General features: G+C 51.1%; 1 protein-coding gene across 2 annotated transcripts in view; it reads left to right on the top strand.

Annotated features, from left to right (window-relative positions):
* LOC118717011 (sterol 26-hydroxylase, mitochondrial) overlaps window positions 1-17085 on the top strand; it is a 63162-nt gene that overhangs the window by 18027 nt on the left and 28050 nt on the right. Inside the window, exons 2-9 of one of the 2 annotated variants that reach the window (XM_045580431.1) lie at window positions 11349-11539; window positions 14220-14419; window positions 14544-14741; window positions 14904-15076; window positions 15590-15756; window positions 15956-16037; window positions 16117-16329; window positions 16490-16623. In XM_045580431.1, coding sequence (XP_045436387.1) covers window positions 11349-11539; window positions 14220-14419; window positions 14544-14741; window positions 14904-15076; window positions 15590-15756; window positions 15956-16037; window positions 16117-16329; window positions 16490-16609 — 1344 coding nt within the window. In that variant the 3' untranslated portion in view covers window positions 16610-16623. Of the gene's footprint in view, window positions 1-11348; window positions 11540-14219; window positions 14420-14543; window positions 14742-14903; window positions 15077-15589; window positions 15757-15955; window positions 16038-16116; window positions 16330-16489; window positions 16861-17085 lie in introns of those variants that run through there. The other variant, XM_036434573.2, reaches the window with a different exon arrangement.

Below are 17085 nucleotides of genomic sequence, written 5' to 3'. Positions count from 1 at the left end.
CTTTCATCGACGTTTCTAGCTCTCTTTCTCTCTCCTTTCCTCTCTGTAAAATATCAATAAATATATTTAAAAAAAATACTCATAGTAAAAAAATACAAGTCATTTTGCTCATCATGAGTCCAAATGGTGCCGCGAACTCTGTCTGATCTTGGAGGAGATCATTCCAGGCCAAGCTTGGAGCAAGGAGAACCTGAGAATGCTGTTAATTATCTAGCACCTCCGTGTCTTTGGAATGTGTGAGGCGGTTAGGCTAAACCCCTGGCGACTCTTTGACAGACACTTTCCTTCTCACCTTTGACCCTGAGTGGGCCTTTTTTTCTGGCATCGAAAGAGTGGCCTGTTCCCCACGTTACACCTGCCTGTTTATCCAGCTGGCGGCTGCCAGCTCTTAGGTCAGGTTTGTTGACACGGGCAGAACAGTTCTCGGTATTTGTGAGCTCACTTTTGTCCTCAGGCTGTTTACTGACTGTGCTGGCGTTGTTTGGCGTGCTGACAGGCTCCCTACACAGCACTCTATCAGTACACTACACAGGCTGCCACGTAGAATAGAACATTGCAAGCAGGATCAATTTTTTCAGGGGGAAATTTTTAGGTGATTAAAAATATATATATATGTATATAGATATAGATATAGATATAAATTTATTTCAGATAGGAAGGGAAAGGGAAAGAGAGATAGAAACCTCAACGATGAGAGAGAATCATTGATCAGCTGCCCCCTGCACGCCCCACACGGCGGATCAAGCTCGTAACCCAGGCCTGTGCCCTGACTGAGAATTGAACCCGGACCTCCTGGTTCATAGTTTGGTGCTTAATCACTGAATCAAGCTGGCCGGGCCAAGTGATTTTACTTTTCTTACTTTCCTTTTGGTAACAGCTTTATTGAGATGTAGTCACATTCCATAAAACTCACCCATTGAACAACTAAATGTTTGTTTTTTTATTAAATATATTTTATTAATTTTTTACAGAGAGGAAGGGAGAGAGATAGAGAGCTAGAAATGTCGATGAGAGAAACATCGACCAGCTGCCTCTTGCACACTCCCCACCCGCGATGTGCCCGCAACCAAGGTACATGCCCTTGACTGGAATCAAACCCGGGACCTTTCAGTCTGCAGACCGACGCTCTACCGCTGAGCCAAACCGATTTCGGCAACTAAATGTTTCTTAATTGACAGAGTTTTCCACCATCACATCAATTTTAGAATATTTTCGTCACCTCAGGAAGAAACCTTGTACTCATTAGCAGTCGCTTCCCCGTTTCTCCTTAGGACTACATTCCCTGTGCCGTGGACCTCTCCTCATCCCCTGGCGACCACTAATCTACTTCCCGTTTACGACGAACATTTCACACAAACGGACCCATCCAATATGCCGTCTGTTGGGAAAGGCTTCTTTCGCTCAGCGTGATGTTTCCAAGGTTCATCCATTGGTAGCAATATCATGTATCACTACTTTGTTCCTTTATGTGGCTAGGTAACACTCCATTGTAGGAGTTTACGGCAATTTGTCCATTGATCTGTTGACATTGGGTTGTGTCCACTGTTTGGCTTATGTAGTGCTTTTTGAGTTTTCAAGGTACATGCAACTGTCAAAGGTCTTACTTAACGTGGTAAAAATTCCTTTTATTCAGCAACTACTGACAACAGGGGAAAAGAGGAACTCCCTTCCGATTGCACAGAGGGTGTTTGAAAGGGCGTCTGAAGGAGTGGGGAGGAGGGCCAGCAGGGGCGTGAGTAGAGTCAAGGAAGTGAAAAATTACAGAAGCAGGAAGGGATGCTTGGTTCACGTGAAACTCATCTGGGTTTGCTAAATGGCACTTACCTTACTGAAGCCAGGCACCCGTGACCCCACTGGGACCCGGAGACAGGGACCCTGTTTTCAGGGGTTGCCTGGAACAAATAGCAAATTCTTTGGCAGCCTTGAGTTTCCTCAGGCGGGCGCTCTAAGGGAGGACTCATCCTGAGGGTGAAGGTCATCCTGGGGAAGGGCCCTGGAGTTGTTGGGAACTAGGTTAATGTGTTCATGTTTTTCTAAGCCAAGGTTGAGGCCTAGTTGGGAAGAGGGCAGAGGGGATCCTGACTTGAGTTTCGTTAAGGGGAGAATTTTTATCACAACCCAAAGCTTAGTTGGAGTACAGACTGTTAGAGGGCAACTAGAGGTGTCAGCAACCATGGATACCTGCCTCGGCTGCCCCCAGAAGCCCTGGTCAGTACAATTGCCTTTTACTGCCCAGGCCGAAGAACTGAGAAGAACCTATGACAGAATGAGGCTAAAGAACAGAAAGTTAATCTTGTTCTGTCTTCTTTAGTGGAAACAGGTCCCTCCTGAAGCCAGTGGCTCTTGGGAAGTTTCTAAGAGTATTCAGGCTCAGATTCTCTTTGGTTAGCAGTCAGTTGAGGGTAGATGGTGGCAGTCTGGCCAAATTGGCCATATACCTTGTAGACAAGAGCTGAGTAAAAGAGGTTAACAGTTCCTGCTTTATCCCTTCACCAATCAGGATCGACCCCTGACATCCCCTCAGCCAGAGGTGTTACTCTTTCCCCAGCCACGCCTTCAGTGTGATCGGTCCCTCCAGTAATTACAGGCCATGTCCTACTTGGGTCTTACCCTCATGGGAACCCTGCTTTCTCCAGAGGTGCCTCAGCCATCTCCTCCTTGATTACCCCATACCATCCTAGAATATCTCCTATTCCTGGCCTTTTGTCATGTCATTTGCATGATCGTTATTACCAATATGCATGATTTCCCAAGAGCAGGAAGCATAGCCAGTGGCAAAAGAAGCAAGAAGATTCCCTGGCTCTTCTTGCTACTTGCAGATTCCAGTAGCCTGATTCCCCACAGGTAGGTGTGGAAGAAAAGTAATAGAGGGAGAGCCGAAACCGGTTTGGCTCAGCAGTAGAGCATAGGTCTGCAGACTGAAAAGTCCCAGGTTCGATTCCGGTCAAGGACATGTACATTGGTTGCGGGCACATCCCTGGTTGGGGGTGTGCAAGAGGCAGCTGGTCGATGTTTCTCTCTCTTCGACGTTTCTAGCTCTCTATCTCTCTCCCTTCCTCTCTGTAAAAAATCAATAAAATATGTTTAAAAAAAAAAAAAGGAATAGAGGGAGAAGGTTAGTGATGTGGCTTGGGTCTCTTCTAGCCTGTCGGGCCTCTTCTCACCTCCCCAACTCATAATGAAAAGTTCTGTTTAAACGGGAGGTACCCTTCTGGGGAATCGCCACATTGATAGTCCACACTTCCCAAAGTGTGTGCTCCACTGGGAGCTGAGTCTTAGCTGTCGAGTTATCTCTCTCAGTTTCCCCTTTAAGAGTCCATTCCATCTTTCAATCGCCCCTGTTGCCTGGGGATGACTCAGGACATGAAAGATCCAGTGACTGTCCCAGGGAGCTGCCCACTGCTGGGTACTTTTTACTACCAAGGTGGCACCATTGTCTGATGGGATGCTCTTGAGGGATTTGAATATGTAGCACAGTTGTCTAGGGAAGGGTCTTTGAATAGTGTGCCCCCCTCCCAATATGCTATGCGGATGGAGATGGCAGTGCCATACCTTGAAAAGGTGTCTACTGCAAGTAAACGCCCAAGAATGCCCTTGAGAGGATGGTAGGGGACCTGTACACCCTGTTTGCCTGGACAAGCCAAGCCTGGCACCTCTCACTGAGTGGCTGAGAGTCCTGTATCACTGGACGTGTAGCTGGGAGTCTGGGCATACGTGCCGTGCTTCCTTGATTTCACGTGCTGGAGTCATTGTTCTGGGTCCCTGTCTTGAATTGTAAATGGATCATCATGAATCATGAAATGGTGTATCCAGGTGGCCGTAGTCTTTATCTGAGCTTCACGGATCTCATCAACTTGTTGGCTCCATTGACGTTTCATCCAAGGAGATCTTTCCCAGGAGCATCCCCCTGGGCCTCAGACAGAAGGTGTGAATCTTGGGTGATGTGCTGCCATCATGCTCCTCCCCCAGGAGGCTAAGGTCTTCTCACCCAGGCACTCTGCTGCCAGGCACCAGCCCATGCCATCATGAACCAGTGAAAATGGAACAAGCTGAAATTTGGAAGGGCGAGTACCCCGCTTACAGCTGTACCTATTGAACAAAGTTCTCTTTTCCATGCACAGTTTTAATCATTTTTTGGGTGTTGCACAGAAGCAGCAGTTCAGTATACTCTAATGGCCTTCAAGTTAGCTGATTCATCCATGAAATAGTCATCCTCAGTGTACTGAAGTCACCAGTGTACCCAAGCTTTGTCAAGAGCCGCAGTGTGGCAAAGCTCCCAAGAAACCTGAGATGTTGGCATGGACTTTGCATCTTAATCAGCACATCTGGAGGGCAACCAACCACTTAATGCTCAGCGCACTTCTTTTCCTGGAAGTGCCATTTCCACACACGACTTGTTAGGCAATACTCATTTTGTTGCTCTTCTCATTTCTGCCCCATTTCATGATAGGTAGCAACACGTTGTTTAGCACTCTCTCAGTATGCTAAACATCCCCAGGCAACAGGGGTGATCAAAAGATGGAATGGACTCTTATTCCATTCCAACAATTCAACTCATAACACCCTTGAAAGGCATATCCACAAGCACTCATTTGTCTCCCAAATGGGCAATTCTGGGTGCTAATATAAGGCAAATGTCACATCCAAAACCCTAGGGAGCCATTACATAAATGCTACACATCTTGCCACAGGCTCCAGTCTGTAGAATTTTTAGTCACTGTCATGTGTTGTTCAAAAGTCTCATGAACTCTGACTGGCTCAAGTAGAAGGGCAATCTGTACAGTCTGTTGGATAGTTTTCTTAACAGATCTCAACTTGTTGATTTCATTGATGGTCCATCCAAGGAGACCTTTTCCATGGGCATCCACCTGCTCTGTGAATAGAGATGGCAGTGCCATGCCTTGAAAAGGTGCCTACTACCATCAGTTCCCAAGGGCACACTTGAGGGGAGGTGCCTAAGAGGACCTTAAGCACGTCAGTCTAGTTCTTTGATCACTACAGTGATCTTCCTTTCTACCCCTGCCCTTTCCCTGAAATCCTGCACTACTTTATTGATACCATATGGCTGAGCTGGGAGAACTAGGTGGACTCCTGATGGCCCCCTCAACCCACTACCACTAAACGGGGCAATTCCTCAACAGGGACTTGCTTTACCATCAAGAGAAGAATCACCCGCATTGAACATGTCTAGTCCCACAATATAGTCAGCACCACTTGAGTGTGTATTGGTCCAAAAAGTCTTATCCACTGTGAACCTTTTATATGTCGACTTGGCTTGGCTATGATGTCGTCAAGGCAGACTTTGAGTAAGACAGTTTGCCCTCCATGATGTGACTGCAGGCCTTTCCGTGAAAAGACTCCGGAACAGGAAGGAATCCTGCCCCTTGCCTGCCTTCAGACTCAAGACTGCGGCATCGGCTCCTGCTGGGATTCCCAGACTTCTGGCCTACCCTGCAAATCTCAGACTCGCTAGCCCCCACCCCTGCACGAGCCAGTTCCTTAGAATAAATCTCTTTATATAGAGATGTTCAGTAAGTCCCCACGTAACATGTCACTAGATCCTGCAACTTCAAGGAAAACAACCGCCTTTACCTAGGCTAATTGACGTAAACAAGAGTTCCGTCCCGCGGCATTTCACCATTCTGGATGCCTGCGGTCTTGCCTTCTGCTCCCGTGTAAATTTATCGGGGCTAAATAACAAGCACCACAAGCTGAGTTGCTTGAGCAACAGAAATATATGGTGCCACAGTTCTGGAGGCCAGAGGCCGGGATCGAGTTGTTGGCAGGGTTGGTTTCTTCTGAGGCTGAGAGTGGAGCCTCTTTTGTTGCCGAGACATGACTGTCTTCACGCTCATTTGACGTTCTCCCTGTAGGCACATGCGTCAGCATCCAAATCTCCTTCTTTCATGAGGGCATTAATCATGCTGAATTCTGCCCACCCTCATGACCTCACTTTAACTGTATCACTTCTGTGAAGATTCTATCTTAACCTAAGGCCATATTCGGAGGTCCTGGGAATTGGGACTTAAACATAGGAATTGGGGGCAGGGAGAGAGACACAATTCAACTCATAACACCCTTGAAAGGCATTTCTCTTGGTCCGTGTCCAGGCTTCCATTCTGGGATGTTGCTGCCCAGGGCTAGTGTTCCAGAGTCTGTCTGTGGAGTGCAGGAGAAGGTTTACCTGTCTCCAAAGGCCTGCCGGTGCCCTTGGAACAAACCACTGAATCTGACCCCGAGGGACTGTCTCCTCATCTGGGCACCTTGTCTTCCACTATACATCTGGGCTGGGTTATATTTTCCCCTGTGATAAGGGATAGTGCTTATCAGATGATGGTTTCATTATAGATGTAAAGTCTCATCACAGCCGGCCGTGACCGTCCATCTTGACTTGTTGGTCCTCCATGCTCATGTCATCAGCTCAGCCGTTCTTGGCCAATGTGCCCAGGAGCCTGGGCGCAGTCACTGGGTGATGAACTGACTTCCGTTCCTTCAGCAGAACGGGTGTGGCTTTCTCTTCTGCAAGTCAGTGCAGCCGGACTTTTGGTGTCGGTTAGGTTCTCTCCCAGACTTGTCTGTAACTTCTCCACTTCCGCTCTTTGTAAGCAGGGGCCTCAGCATATCTCTGAGGAGCTAACTGTTCTTGGAGACCAGGAGCATTTTATCTGTGATCAGAGCTAGCTGTCCAAGCAAAGCCATCTCACTTTCAGGATAAGGAACAACCGTGAAATGCTTTTTAAATTTGTTATGGAGCCTTCTCCTCTTTTATTCTAAACACCAACAAAACCACCTCACCAGGGCTCCCAGGAACAAGGATCAAAGACCCTCATCGCCTCATCACTAAACACAGCAGGTCTGCTAATGCCTGCCAGGATCCTGTTCTGTTCCTTGCTAATCTGTCTATTTTCAAAAAATATGTCGTGACTTTATCAACTTTGAGGAGGAAGGGTTTTAACCCTAACCAGTGTGGCTCAGTGGATAGAGTGTCAGCCTGCAGACTGAAGAGTCCCAGGTTCGATTTTGGTCAAGGGCATGCACCTTGGTTGTGGGCACATCCCCAGTGGAGGGTGTGCAGGAGGCAGCTGATCTATCTATGTTTCTAACTCTATCCTTCTCCCTTCCTTCCTGTAAAAAAAAAAAAAAAAAAAATTCAATTAAATACATTAAAAAAATAAAATAAAATCCCTTGGAGATGATCTTCAGGATCACGGGGTGCAGCTTTTCTGTCGGGAACCTCTGTGTTTTGGTTGGCGAAAGCGGTTTTCCTTAGATCGCCAAGGGGCTCAGTGTTGTCATCCCACAACGTTGTCTCCAGCGTGGACCTTGGCCGGGGACTCCAGCTTCCAGTCAGCAAGACATTACACAGCGGACACTTTGGCTTTCGGAGTTTTCCTGGCAGGTGGTGACGCTCACAATTACACGTTTGTTACTGCCTCGCATTTTTGCAAGTGTAGGAGGCAGTGGGCTCACAGCTTCTCCCTCAGAACCACTTTCCCTTTTGTTGTCTCTTCACGGCGATTCTTGCCCCAGACCGTTAGTCACTTTTCACAGACACTCGGACAGGCGCTTCCGGAATTCTGCAGAGGCTGGGAGCTCAGGGAATCCCGTGGGGAGGGAATGGGGGTGCTCAGCGGGAAGTGCGGTATTCTGCTGACTTTCTGTTTTCAGTGGTCGCTTACTGACAGACGGTGGGACTGCGGGGAGACCCTCACTCTGCATGTTAGTCTTACCTGGTCAGTCTGGTTTGTCTTACCCTGAACCGCACATCCCCTAATGGGAACACCCTTCCCCTGCCTCCGCCTCCCTCTCCTCCCTCCTCCCTCCTTCCCTCCATCTCCTCCTCCCCCTCCCCCTCTCCTCCGTCCTCCCTCCTCCCCTCCCCTCCTCCCCCTCCCCCCGTCTCCTCCCCCTCCCCTCATCTTCCCTCCCCCTCCCCCCTTCCCCCTCTCCTCCCTCCATCTTCTCCTCCCCCTCCTCCCCTCCCCTCCTCCCCTCCGTCTCCTCGTCCCCTCCATCTTCTCCTCCCCCTCCTCCCGTCTCCTCCTCCCTCCCCTCCTCCCCCTCCTCCCTCCTCCCCCCTCTCCTCCCTCCTCCCTCCTCCCTCCTCCCTTCCATCTCCTCCTCCTCCCTCCTCCCCTCCATCTCCTCCTCCCTCTTCCCTCCTCTCCTCCATCTCCTCCCCCCCCCTCCTCTCCTCCCTCCTCTCCTCCATCTTCTCCCTCCTCCCTCCTCCCCTCCATCTCCTCCTCCCCCTCCTCCTCTCCTCCCTCCTCCCCTCCATCTCTCCCCATTCACATTCTCTAGGACGGGGAAGTACGTTTATTTCCTCCTTGGCCAGGTCTTAAAGGAGCATTGTAACTTCACCAGCCACGTGTGGGACATCACACCTGTCGAGTTCACACACTACACAAGGCAAGGCCAAGCTGTGAGATTCTTCGGGAAAGGTCCAGGGGGCACGTTTAGATTTAGCTTATTGCTTACCCCGAGAGTGAAGAGAAGAACGGTCCTCGTTTGCCAAGATCACTGTCCCCACAGAGAAGACATCCCCGGAACAAAAGGGGCCCGATGAATACAATGCAAGGCATGGGGTAACCCGTGGGTAAGGAGCCCCCTCTTTTCTAGGGGAAAAGGCGGGAAGTCCACACCATCAGAGCCCACAGAGCAGGAGACGCTGTCTCCTAGGGGACTGAGGGCGCTCAGTGCCAGGCGGCCAGGCGGCCTGAGCAGGCGCCGGGCTCTGGCATTCCTGGGGGCTGCAGGGCCCTCAGCTGAGGGCCGGGGAAGGCTGCGACCAGGCCTTTGTGCGCACGGACGCGGGGAGGGTGCCGTGCGGAGCTGTTACCCAACAGAGTGACAAAGGCTGTGAGTGTTGGGGCTGGAGCTGGAACAGGATCTGCTGCCAAGCAGTCCCCGATTCCTCAACTGCTGCCAGCCACGGCTGGCTGAGTTCAGACGAAATCACATGACTGTGAGACAGGCAATAGTTTTCCCTATAAAAACTACCCCTGTTTTTTTTTGTTTTTTTTTTAAGTCACATAAATGAGTTACATGTGAATTATTTGTGATTTCATACCACATTTCTAAGAGAGTATCGCTTTGATTTAGTAGTTGACATTATTTCCAGAAATCAGAAAATATAAAGACACAAAAACAAGAAAATCAAATCTTTCCTAACCCCGACCCCCTGCATGTGTCAGGGTGTCTTGCACACATGAGGGGGAGTGCAGTTCAGGGCAAGCATTTGTGAAATGGACCCGTCAAACACACAGGATCCTGAGAATACGTAGGCATTGTCCCTGCTGGCTTGTCCTTGGTGAATAGACTTCCACTCCCCCCAGGTGTCATCTACAGATAACCTGTTCTTAAAAATGAAAGCATACCATCTACTCTCTTTCGTTATTTGTCATTTACTACAAAAGAAACCTGAGTATCTCTGTGTCAGGGAACACTTTCGTTTTGCTGAATGAATTCAGTGCCCCCCTCTCTGGACTGTCACCCGGCAGAGGCCAGCCCCGCCATTTGTCCTGGAGAGGATCCCTCCTCAGACAGCGGCCCTTTCACACAGCTCCTCGTGGTGGTGACCCCCAGCCATAAAACTGTTTTCGCGGCTACGTCATCACTGTAATTTTGCTCCTGTTAATGAACCGTAATGTAAACGTCCGTGTTTTCCGGTGGTCTTAGGCTGAGAACCGCTAGCAGGGTTGGCTAAGACCATCGGAAAACACAGATATTTACATTACGATTCATCAACAGCAGCGACATTACAGTGATGACGTAGCAGCGGAAATAGTTTTATGGCTGGGGTCCCCACACCATGAGGAGCTGTACTGACGGGTCGCGGCATCAGGAAGGTGGAGGGCCTCTGCCTTAGGAGGTTCTGTCCTGCTAAGTGGCCCTTAGAGCCCATCTGAGAGCGTGGGGCTTTCTAACGTGCTCGGGTTACGGCCTGATGGTTGGCACACAGACACAGCTCACATCTCTCAGCAAGTGTTCTGGTGTCTTCCTAAAATAAGTTCTTACAGAAATAGATCCTCGTAAATCCCACTGCGTAAACTCAGCGAGAAGACGGAGGAGGACGGCAGACAGCAGGGCCTGGGCGAGGGGGAAACGTCCCAGAGACCTCCACACCGACCACGGGCGGGGACATGGCGTCAGGGTCTCCGGATTCCAGGGGAGAAGCCCAAGCACATGGCTTTTGGTCTAATCTTTTAAAACATGACATCCCCCCTCGTTCCAAGTTCATGGTGAAATATTTTTAAAAACCAGGGTATAAAGAAGAAAGGAAACTACTATGAGCTGACTCAGAGATAACCTGTGTTTGGGTTCTTATAAATATGTGACGTGTAATTTGACTTGAACTTAACAGAAGGAAAAGAAATCAAATTTCAAATAAATACTTCTTCGAAATGAGATATTATTTATCAAAAAGAGTCCCTTTAAAATTAAATAATTAAGAGACACATTAGGAAGTTGGGGTTATAGCAGAGGTCCTCAAGTTGGGGTGATTTTACCCCTCTGGGACATTTTGACAATATCTGGAGACAGTTTTGGTTGTTATACTTGGGCAGGTGCTGGTGGGTAAAGACCCGGATGCTGCTGAACATCCCATACTGCACAGGGCAGGCTCCACAGCGAAGGATTATCCAGCCCAGAGTGGCCGCAGTGCTGTGAGACACCTCCGGTTACTGCAGAGTTGTGGTGTTTCACATCGTTTTATTTTCATTTTATTTTTTTTATTTTTTTTAAGTGTTCAGAACATCGAAATTTATTAAATGCCTACAGGTTTTTCTTTCAATTATGTTTAGAGATGATGAAATCCTTTATAATTTTTGCTAAACTTAAGGATATATTTAATGCCAAAAGACCAAAATCCACATAGCACTGGGGAAACATTGGTTGATTCTAGAAAGGTAGAAAACACAAATAGAAGCAAACAAATGTTAAAATGTGAAAATAACCAGGAAATATGACTGGAAATAAAATACATTCGTTTGTCAGCAAACAGTTGGAAGGTGCTTAGAAAATATTGCCGAGGGTTTGAAGAAACACGCATCAGAACAAACTGCACAGTGTGGGAGGATTGCTGTACTGCTGAAAGAAAAGTATAGCTGTTTCTAACGTGCTATTGCTTACGCCTGATCCTGTTCCAATGATGACATACCTGAAAAAAACGTATTTTTTACGAACCGCTAAATCAGATGTTTAGCAGAGAAGTTATATATTCTTAACAGTAAATGGTTTCTTTAATCAAAATAATATAGATTTTTAAAAACATGTTTTTATTGATTTCTCTCCATGAAGCACTGCCTGGCTGGGCATGCTTCTTCAGCTTTGGTCGAACCCCACAGGTGCTGAGCAAGGCCAAGTATGGGCCGATGTGGATAACCCGTGTGGGACCGCAGAGCCACGTGAACCTGGCCAGCGCCCCCCTCCTGGAGCAGGTGATGCGGCAAGAGGGCAAGTACCCAGTGCGGAACGACATGGACCTGTGGAAGGAGCACCGGGACCTGCAGGGCCTGGCCTACGGGCCCTTCACCACGTGAGCGGGGGCCTGCGGGACTGGCCAGGCCCAAAGAACAGGGGCACTGGGCAGCCAGGAGATCCCGGGCAGGGCAGGCTCTCCCTGCAGCCTCTGAGCCTGATACTCCGCCCAGAAAGCAGTGGTTGGGATGGACTAAACCCTGGGACCATTCACTGACGTTTCCACCAGTACATTGTGATTTTGGACAAATGAATAATTTTCCCTTCCTTGGCCTTATCCTATATGATAAAACCTAATATGCAAATCAGTCGAACGGTGGATTGACCGGTAAGCTATGACATGCACTGGCCACCAGGGGGCGGACGCTCAACGCAGGAGCTGCTCCCCGGTGGTCAGTGCGCTCCCACAGGGGGAGTGCCGCTCAGCCAGGAGCCCAGCTGAAAGCTGGTGAGCGCAGCGGAGGTGGTGGCAGCTCTGAGGACCCCTTGGTGGACATCCCCGAGGGGTCCCGGACTTAGAGAGGGTGTCATGCACCGGGCCTCTCGTGTGTCTCATATATAAATGGGGAGTTTAAACTAGAGCAGCGGTCGCCAGCCTTTCAGACCTCATGGACCACCAGTGGTCCGCTGACTGCCGGGTGGTGGCTGCTGGACTAGAGGGTCCCCAAGGTAACGGGAGGGCCTTTCTAGCTCCATGAGTCTACATTATGGTTGAAAACACACCAACTCAAATTATAATGGGACATATCTGTTTATAGTTGGAAAAACATCATCACCATATTAGCTGGGAGGGCTCCATTTCATTCATATATAATATATTTTATTGATTTTTCACAGAGAGGAAGAGAGAAGGATAGAGAGTTAGAAACATCGATGAGAGAGAATCATCGATCAGTTGCCTCTTGCACACCCCCTACTGGGGATGTGCCCGCAATCAAGGTACATGCCCCCGACCGGAATCGAACCCAGGACCCTTCAGTCTGCAGGCTGACGCTCTATCCACTGAGCCAAACCGGTCCCGGCTTCCATTTCATTTTTAAAATGTCTCTTGAGTTATGTATTGTATGCTTGTTGTTGGATACGTTTCATGGATGCTCTTCATACAGAGACAGATTTAGGTTTCCGTCTTGAAGTTATGTCTAGAAAAGTTCAGATTATTCCAGCAGTGACAAATTAAAAGAAGGGCTGAGTATGTTGTCTACCCATATGCCAATCGAGGCACATACTTGAGAGTCGCTGGCGATAAGTTATTCCCAATGCCACAGGCTGTGATTGGATACATTACAGGCACCTCCCCCCCCCCAATGTTAACGGAGCCCCAGAAACAACGAATGGCTTTTATTTTTCCTAGTTGCTTGGTGTCCTTGTTTTAGTCATTTCCTAAGGGGTCAGAGTCATTCCCGGTAGTGGTATGACTATCCACTTTGTGCAGGGGGGCGGGGTGGAGGGGAGAGAGTGTGGGGGTGAGGTAGGTGGTGGGGAGTGGGTCCATTCCCTCTGTCTTTGATGTCTAGACACTCATTCTCCCATTGCATGGCTTTCTTTCCTTTTCCTGGCTCCTTCACAGGTGGATAGTTTCGGAACGTAACACTTCCTGTCATTCAAAGTTCTGGGAGGAGAATACCCTGTTTCCTTGAAAATAAGACAGTGTCTTATATTATTTTTTTTCTCCCAAAGTTGCGCTAGGTCTTATTTTCAGGGGATGTCTTATCTTTCCATGCGCTAGGTCTTATTTTCGGAAGATGTCTTATTTTCGGGGAAACACGGTGGGGAACGACTATTCTCCAGGAAATCTTTAACTTGATTCCTGACCGTAAGACAAGATCCAGGTCACAGGCGCTTGCCACGCAGGCCACCTCTGGACTTCACGGCTCACGTTTAGAATGGAGACTGAACTTTACATACACCCCTTTGTCATTGACTTATACATTTTAGCTCTAAAGCCTGGCTCCCACATACATTATACCATATATATGTATTTAAAACTACTTTGCTGACCTATGACAATAAGGGTGTTTTTGTTTTAACATAAATATTTTTAGATTTCATCTTATGAAGTATTTTTCACCAAGAAGTATGTGTTTTATCAGCCACAGAAATGCTCTCATTTAAGTTCCTCACATCCGAGTCCCACTCTTGTAGATTTTTACCCTAAAACCTGAATTTTCAATTAGTTCTGGTTTTCATTTATTTCTCAGCAACACCTTTTGTTTACAGTTTTTTGTGTGCAAGTTTTCGCTAATATAATAAAGGAAACTATTGGGGTTTGATGTTTCTTTAAACAAATAATTTAAAAAAAATAAAACATCTGATTCTTAAGACTTTTCATGTCTTTCTTTAAGCATTGGCCATGTGCTTAATCTAAGTGTGTTAATTATCTAAATAACCCTACTCTAATGGACACTCTTATTACCCCCATTTTACAGAAGGGGGAACTGAGGCACAAAGCTGTCCAGGCCAGCCTGCCTGAGTCACTCAGCCAGTGATCATTATACCTGGGATTCGCCCCTCCCTAGGCAGTCTGGCTCTCGATGCCCACCCTAACCACGTGCACTCTGCTGCAGTGACATTCTCAAGTTCTGTGGTTCAGAGTCCATCGTCTGAAAGTTGGGTGATCCTGTCATTTTCAGCCTCACAATGAGATTTCCCTAGCCTCCCCCGCGGTCTCCTGGGGGGGAAGAAGCCTCATCTAGCCCCCGTTAGACACTCACCGGGTGCTGCTCCTGTGCTCCCCGCAGGCAAGGGCATCACTGGTACCAGCTGCGCCAGGTCCTGAACCAGCGGATGCTGAAGCCCGCCGAGGCGGCCCTCTACACGGACGCTCTGAACGAGGTGATCGACAGCTTCATGGCGCGGCTGGGCCAGATCCGGGCGGAGAGCGTCTCTGGGGACCAGGTGCCCGACACGGCTCACCTTTTCTACTACTTTGCCTTGGAAGGTACCGATGTGGGGGAGGGGCCGGGCGGGCGCGGGGCGGGGGAGGCTGTGCCTGCCCTCTGCCCTCCTCGAAGCCCCGGGCTCCGTGTGCCATGGCCCCGCCCGTCTGCCTCTGTGCCCGCCAGCCATCTGCTACATCCTGTTTGAGAAGCGCATCGGCTGCCTGGAGCGCTCCATCCCGCCGGACACGGCGGCCTTCGTCAGCTCCGTGGGGCTCATGTTCCAGAACTCGCTCTACGCCACCTTCCTCCCCAGGTGGACCCGCCCCCTGCTGCCCTTCTGGAGGCGGTACCTGGACGGCTGGGACACCATCTTCTCGTTTGGTGAGGAGCCGGGAGAGGAAGCGGGGGCAGGTCCTGGGGACTGGGCATGAGCAGGCTCCCCCAGGCCCTCCGCCCTCCGGTGCCAGCTGTCGGAGTGGCGCTCGGTTCCTGGGGATTGTGACTTCTGGCCTTGCCCTCCCCTGCCGTCCACTGTCCCCGCAGGGAAGAAACTGATTGATCAGAAACTCAGAGAGATAGAGGCCCAGCTGCAGACAGCAGGGCCCGAAGGCGTCCAGATCTCGGGCTACCTGCACTTCCTGCTGACCAGTGGGCAGCTCAGCCCCCACGAGGCCATGGGCAGCCTGCCCGAGCTGCTGATGGCCGGCGTAGACACGGTGCGTGCGGGGCGCCCGTCCTGATCCAATTCCCCACTCCCCCCGCCTGGCCTGCGCCCCTCCAGGTACCTGCTTCTCTTTCTGTGACGCGGATGGAGGGCTGGAAGGAGAGTGGGGAGGGGGTGTCCTTCAGCCCGGGGAAGGTGGGCAGGGCTGCAGAGGGGTCCCATCCCCGTGGAGCCCTGCTCTCCTCTCACTCCTCACGCAGCTCCCTGGCGCTGTCCTTTAGTGGCGCGTTGAACGCTTGTCCACAAAGGTCCTTCCTCGTAGGATCTCCTTCCGGTCCTTCTGTCGGGCCGGGTTCCTCTGCATGACAGCCTCCCGTGCTGTTAGAGGGCGGTCCTCCCTCGCGGGTCCCGGTCCCACCGCGGAGTCACGTTTCGTGAGGAGGGTCCCAGGAACCCTCCCAGCCCTCCGTACTGTGGGCGATGCGTGGTTCTCCTGCATGCTGCACCACCCATCCGCACCCTCTCCCACCACCCCTCTTCGCTCACCCCCCGCTCTGTGCCCCAGACCTCCAACACGCTGACGTGGGCCCTGTACCACCTGTCCAAGAGCCCGCACGTCCAGGAGGCCCTGCACGAGGAAGTGGTAGGGGTGGTGCCCGCGGGCCAGGCACCCCGGCACAAGGACTTCGCTCACATGCCCCTGCTCAAAGCGGTGCTGAAGGAGACCCTGCGGTGAGCTCCCTTTGGGGGAGCCCAGGGGCCGGCGTGGGACGGCCCAGGGACAGGCGTGGGGCCTGGGGCCTGGCGGGCTGAGGGCAGGGCCAGGGGAGGGACGGGAGGAAGGGCCTGGGGGACCGGGGAGATGGACCGAAGGGCTGAGAGCTCTGCCCCTCCCTGGATGCAGAGCAGGCCGCGCTTTCTTTCCCCGCAGCCTCTACCCTGTGGTCCCCATAAATTCCCGGGTGATCGTGGAAAAGGAAATCGAAGTTGGTGGCTTCCTCTTCCCCAGGAATGTGAGTGGCGCCGGAGATCCGGGGGTCCCAGGGGCGCCCCGTAACCTCAGCTGACGTGCTGCCGATTCTTCCTCTCAAGACCCAGTTTGTGCTCTGCCACTACGTGGTGTCCCGGGACCCGAGCATCTTCCCTGAGCCGGAGAGCTTCCAGCCCCACCGCTGGCTGAAGAAGAGCCAGCCTGACACCCTCGGGGTCCAGCACCCGTTCGGCTCTGTGCCCTTCGGCTACGGGGTCCGGGCCTGCCTGGGCCGCAGGATTGCGGAGCTGGAGATGCAACTGCTGCTGGCAAGGGTGAGTGGGGAGAGGCTCGAGGTGTGTGGGGCGGCGGGGGGCGGGGGGTAAAGAAGGCCTTGGGGAGGAGAGGGAGGGGGGCATGGAGTGGGAGCGGGCGAAGGAGGGCAGTGGATGGAGATGACAGACTCTAACCACCCCATATGCGTCTTCCCTCCAGCTGATGCAGCAGTACAAGGTGGTCCTGGCCCCGGAGACGGGGGAGGTGAGGAGCGTGGCCCGCATCGTCCTGGTTCCCAATAAGAACGTGGGCCTGCGTTTCCTGCAGAGGCCCTGCTGAGCCGGGCTCCTGCCGTCCTGGGGCTTGCCCAGAACCCTGGCCCTGTCACAGCCATCTCTGATCATGGCCCTGGCTCAGAGGCGGAGGAGCAGAGGGGGCTGCCAGATACCAAAGGCTGGAGAAACTCAGTGCACTTCCCATAAGACCCTGAGATTTTGCTACTTTTATCATTGTGCTCCCCTCCCTCTCAGAGAAAAGGCCGTCCCTTGTCGCATTGCTTTCCTTTATAGAGAATAAAGGGACTTATATTGGTAATGGGTGTCCTCGGTCATTCCTTTTGGTGATTCAGCACCTGAACCCCTTTCTGTGTTTAGGAAACGCCCTCTCCTCGCTCTAGGAGTCTTGGGGGAGGAAATTGAGAACACCCTGTGCTTTCCCAGGCTCCCAGAATGGCCTTGGCTTCGCCTGGAACTAGCTGAGGCCCCGCCTGAGCAGGAGCTGCAGAGAGACTCCTAGACCCTGAGAACAGCTCCCTC

The sequence above is a fragment of the Pipistrellus kuhlii genome, unplaced genomic scaffold (genome assembly GCF_014108245.1).
Source record: "Pipistrellus kuhlii isolate mPipKuh1 unplaced genomic scaffold, mPipKuh1.p scaffold_m20_p_127, whole genome shotgun sequence".
NCBI classification, from domain to species: Eukaryota; Metazoa; Chordata; class Mammalia; order Chiroptera; family Vespertilionidae; genus Pipistrellus; species Pipistrellus kuhlii.
The sequence above is the reverse complement of the archived record's forward strand: the minus strand, read 5'-3'. Positions and strand labels throughout refer to the sequence as shown.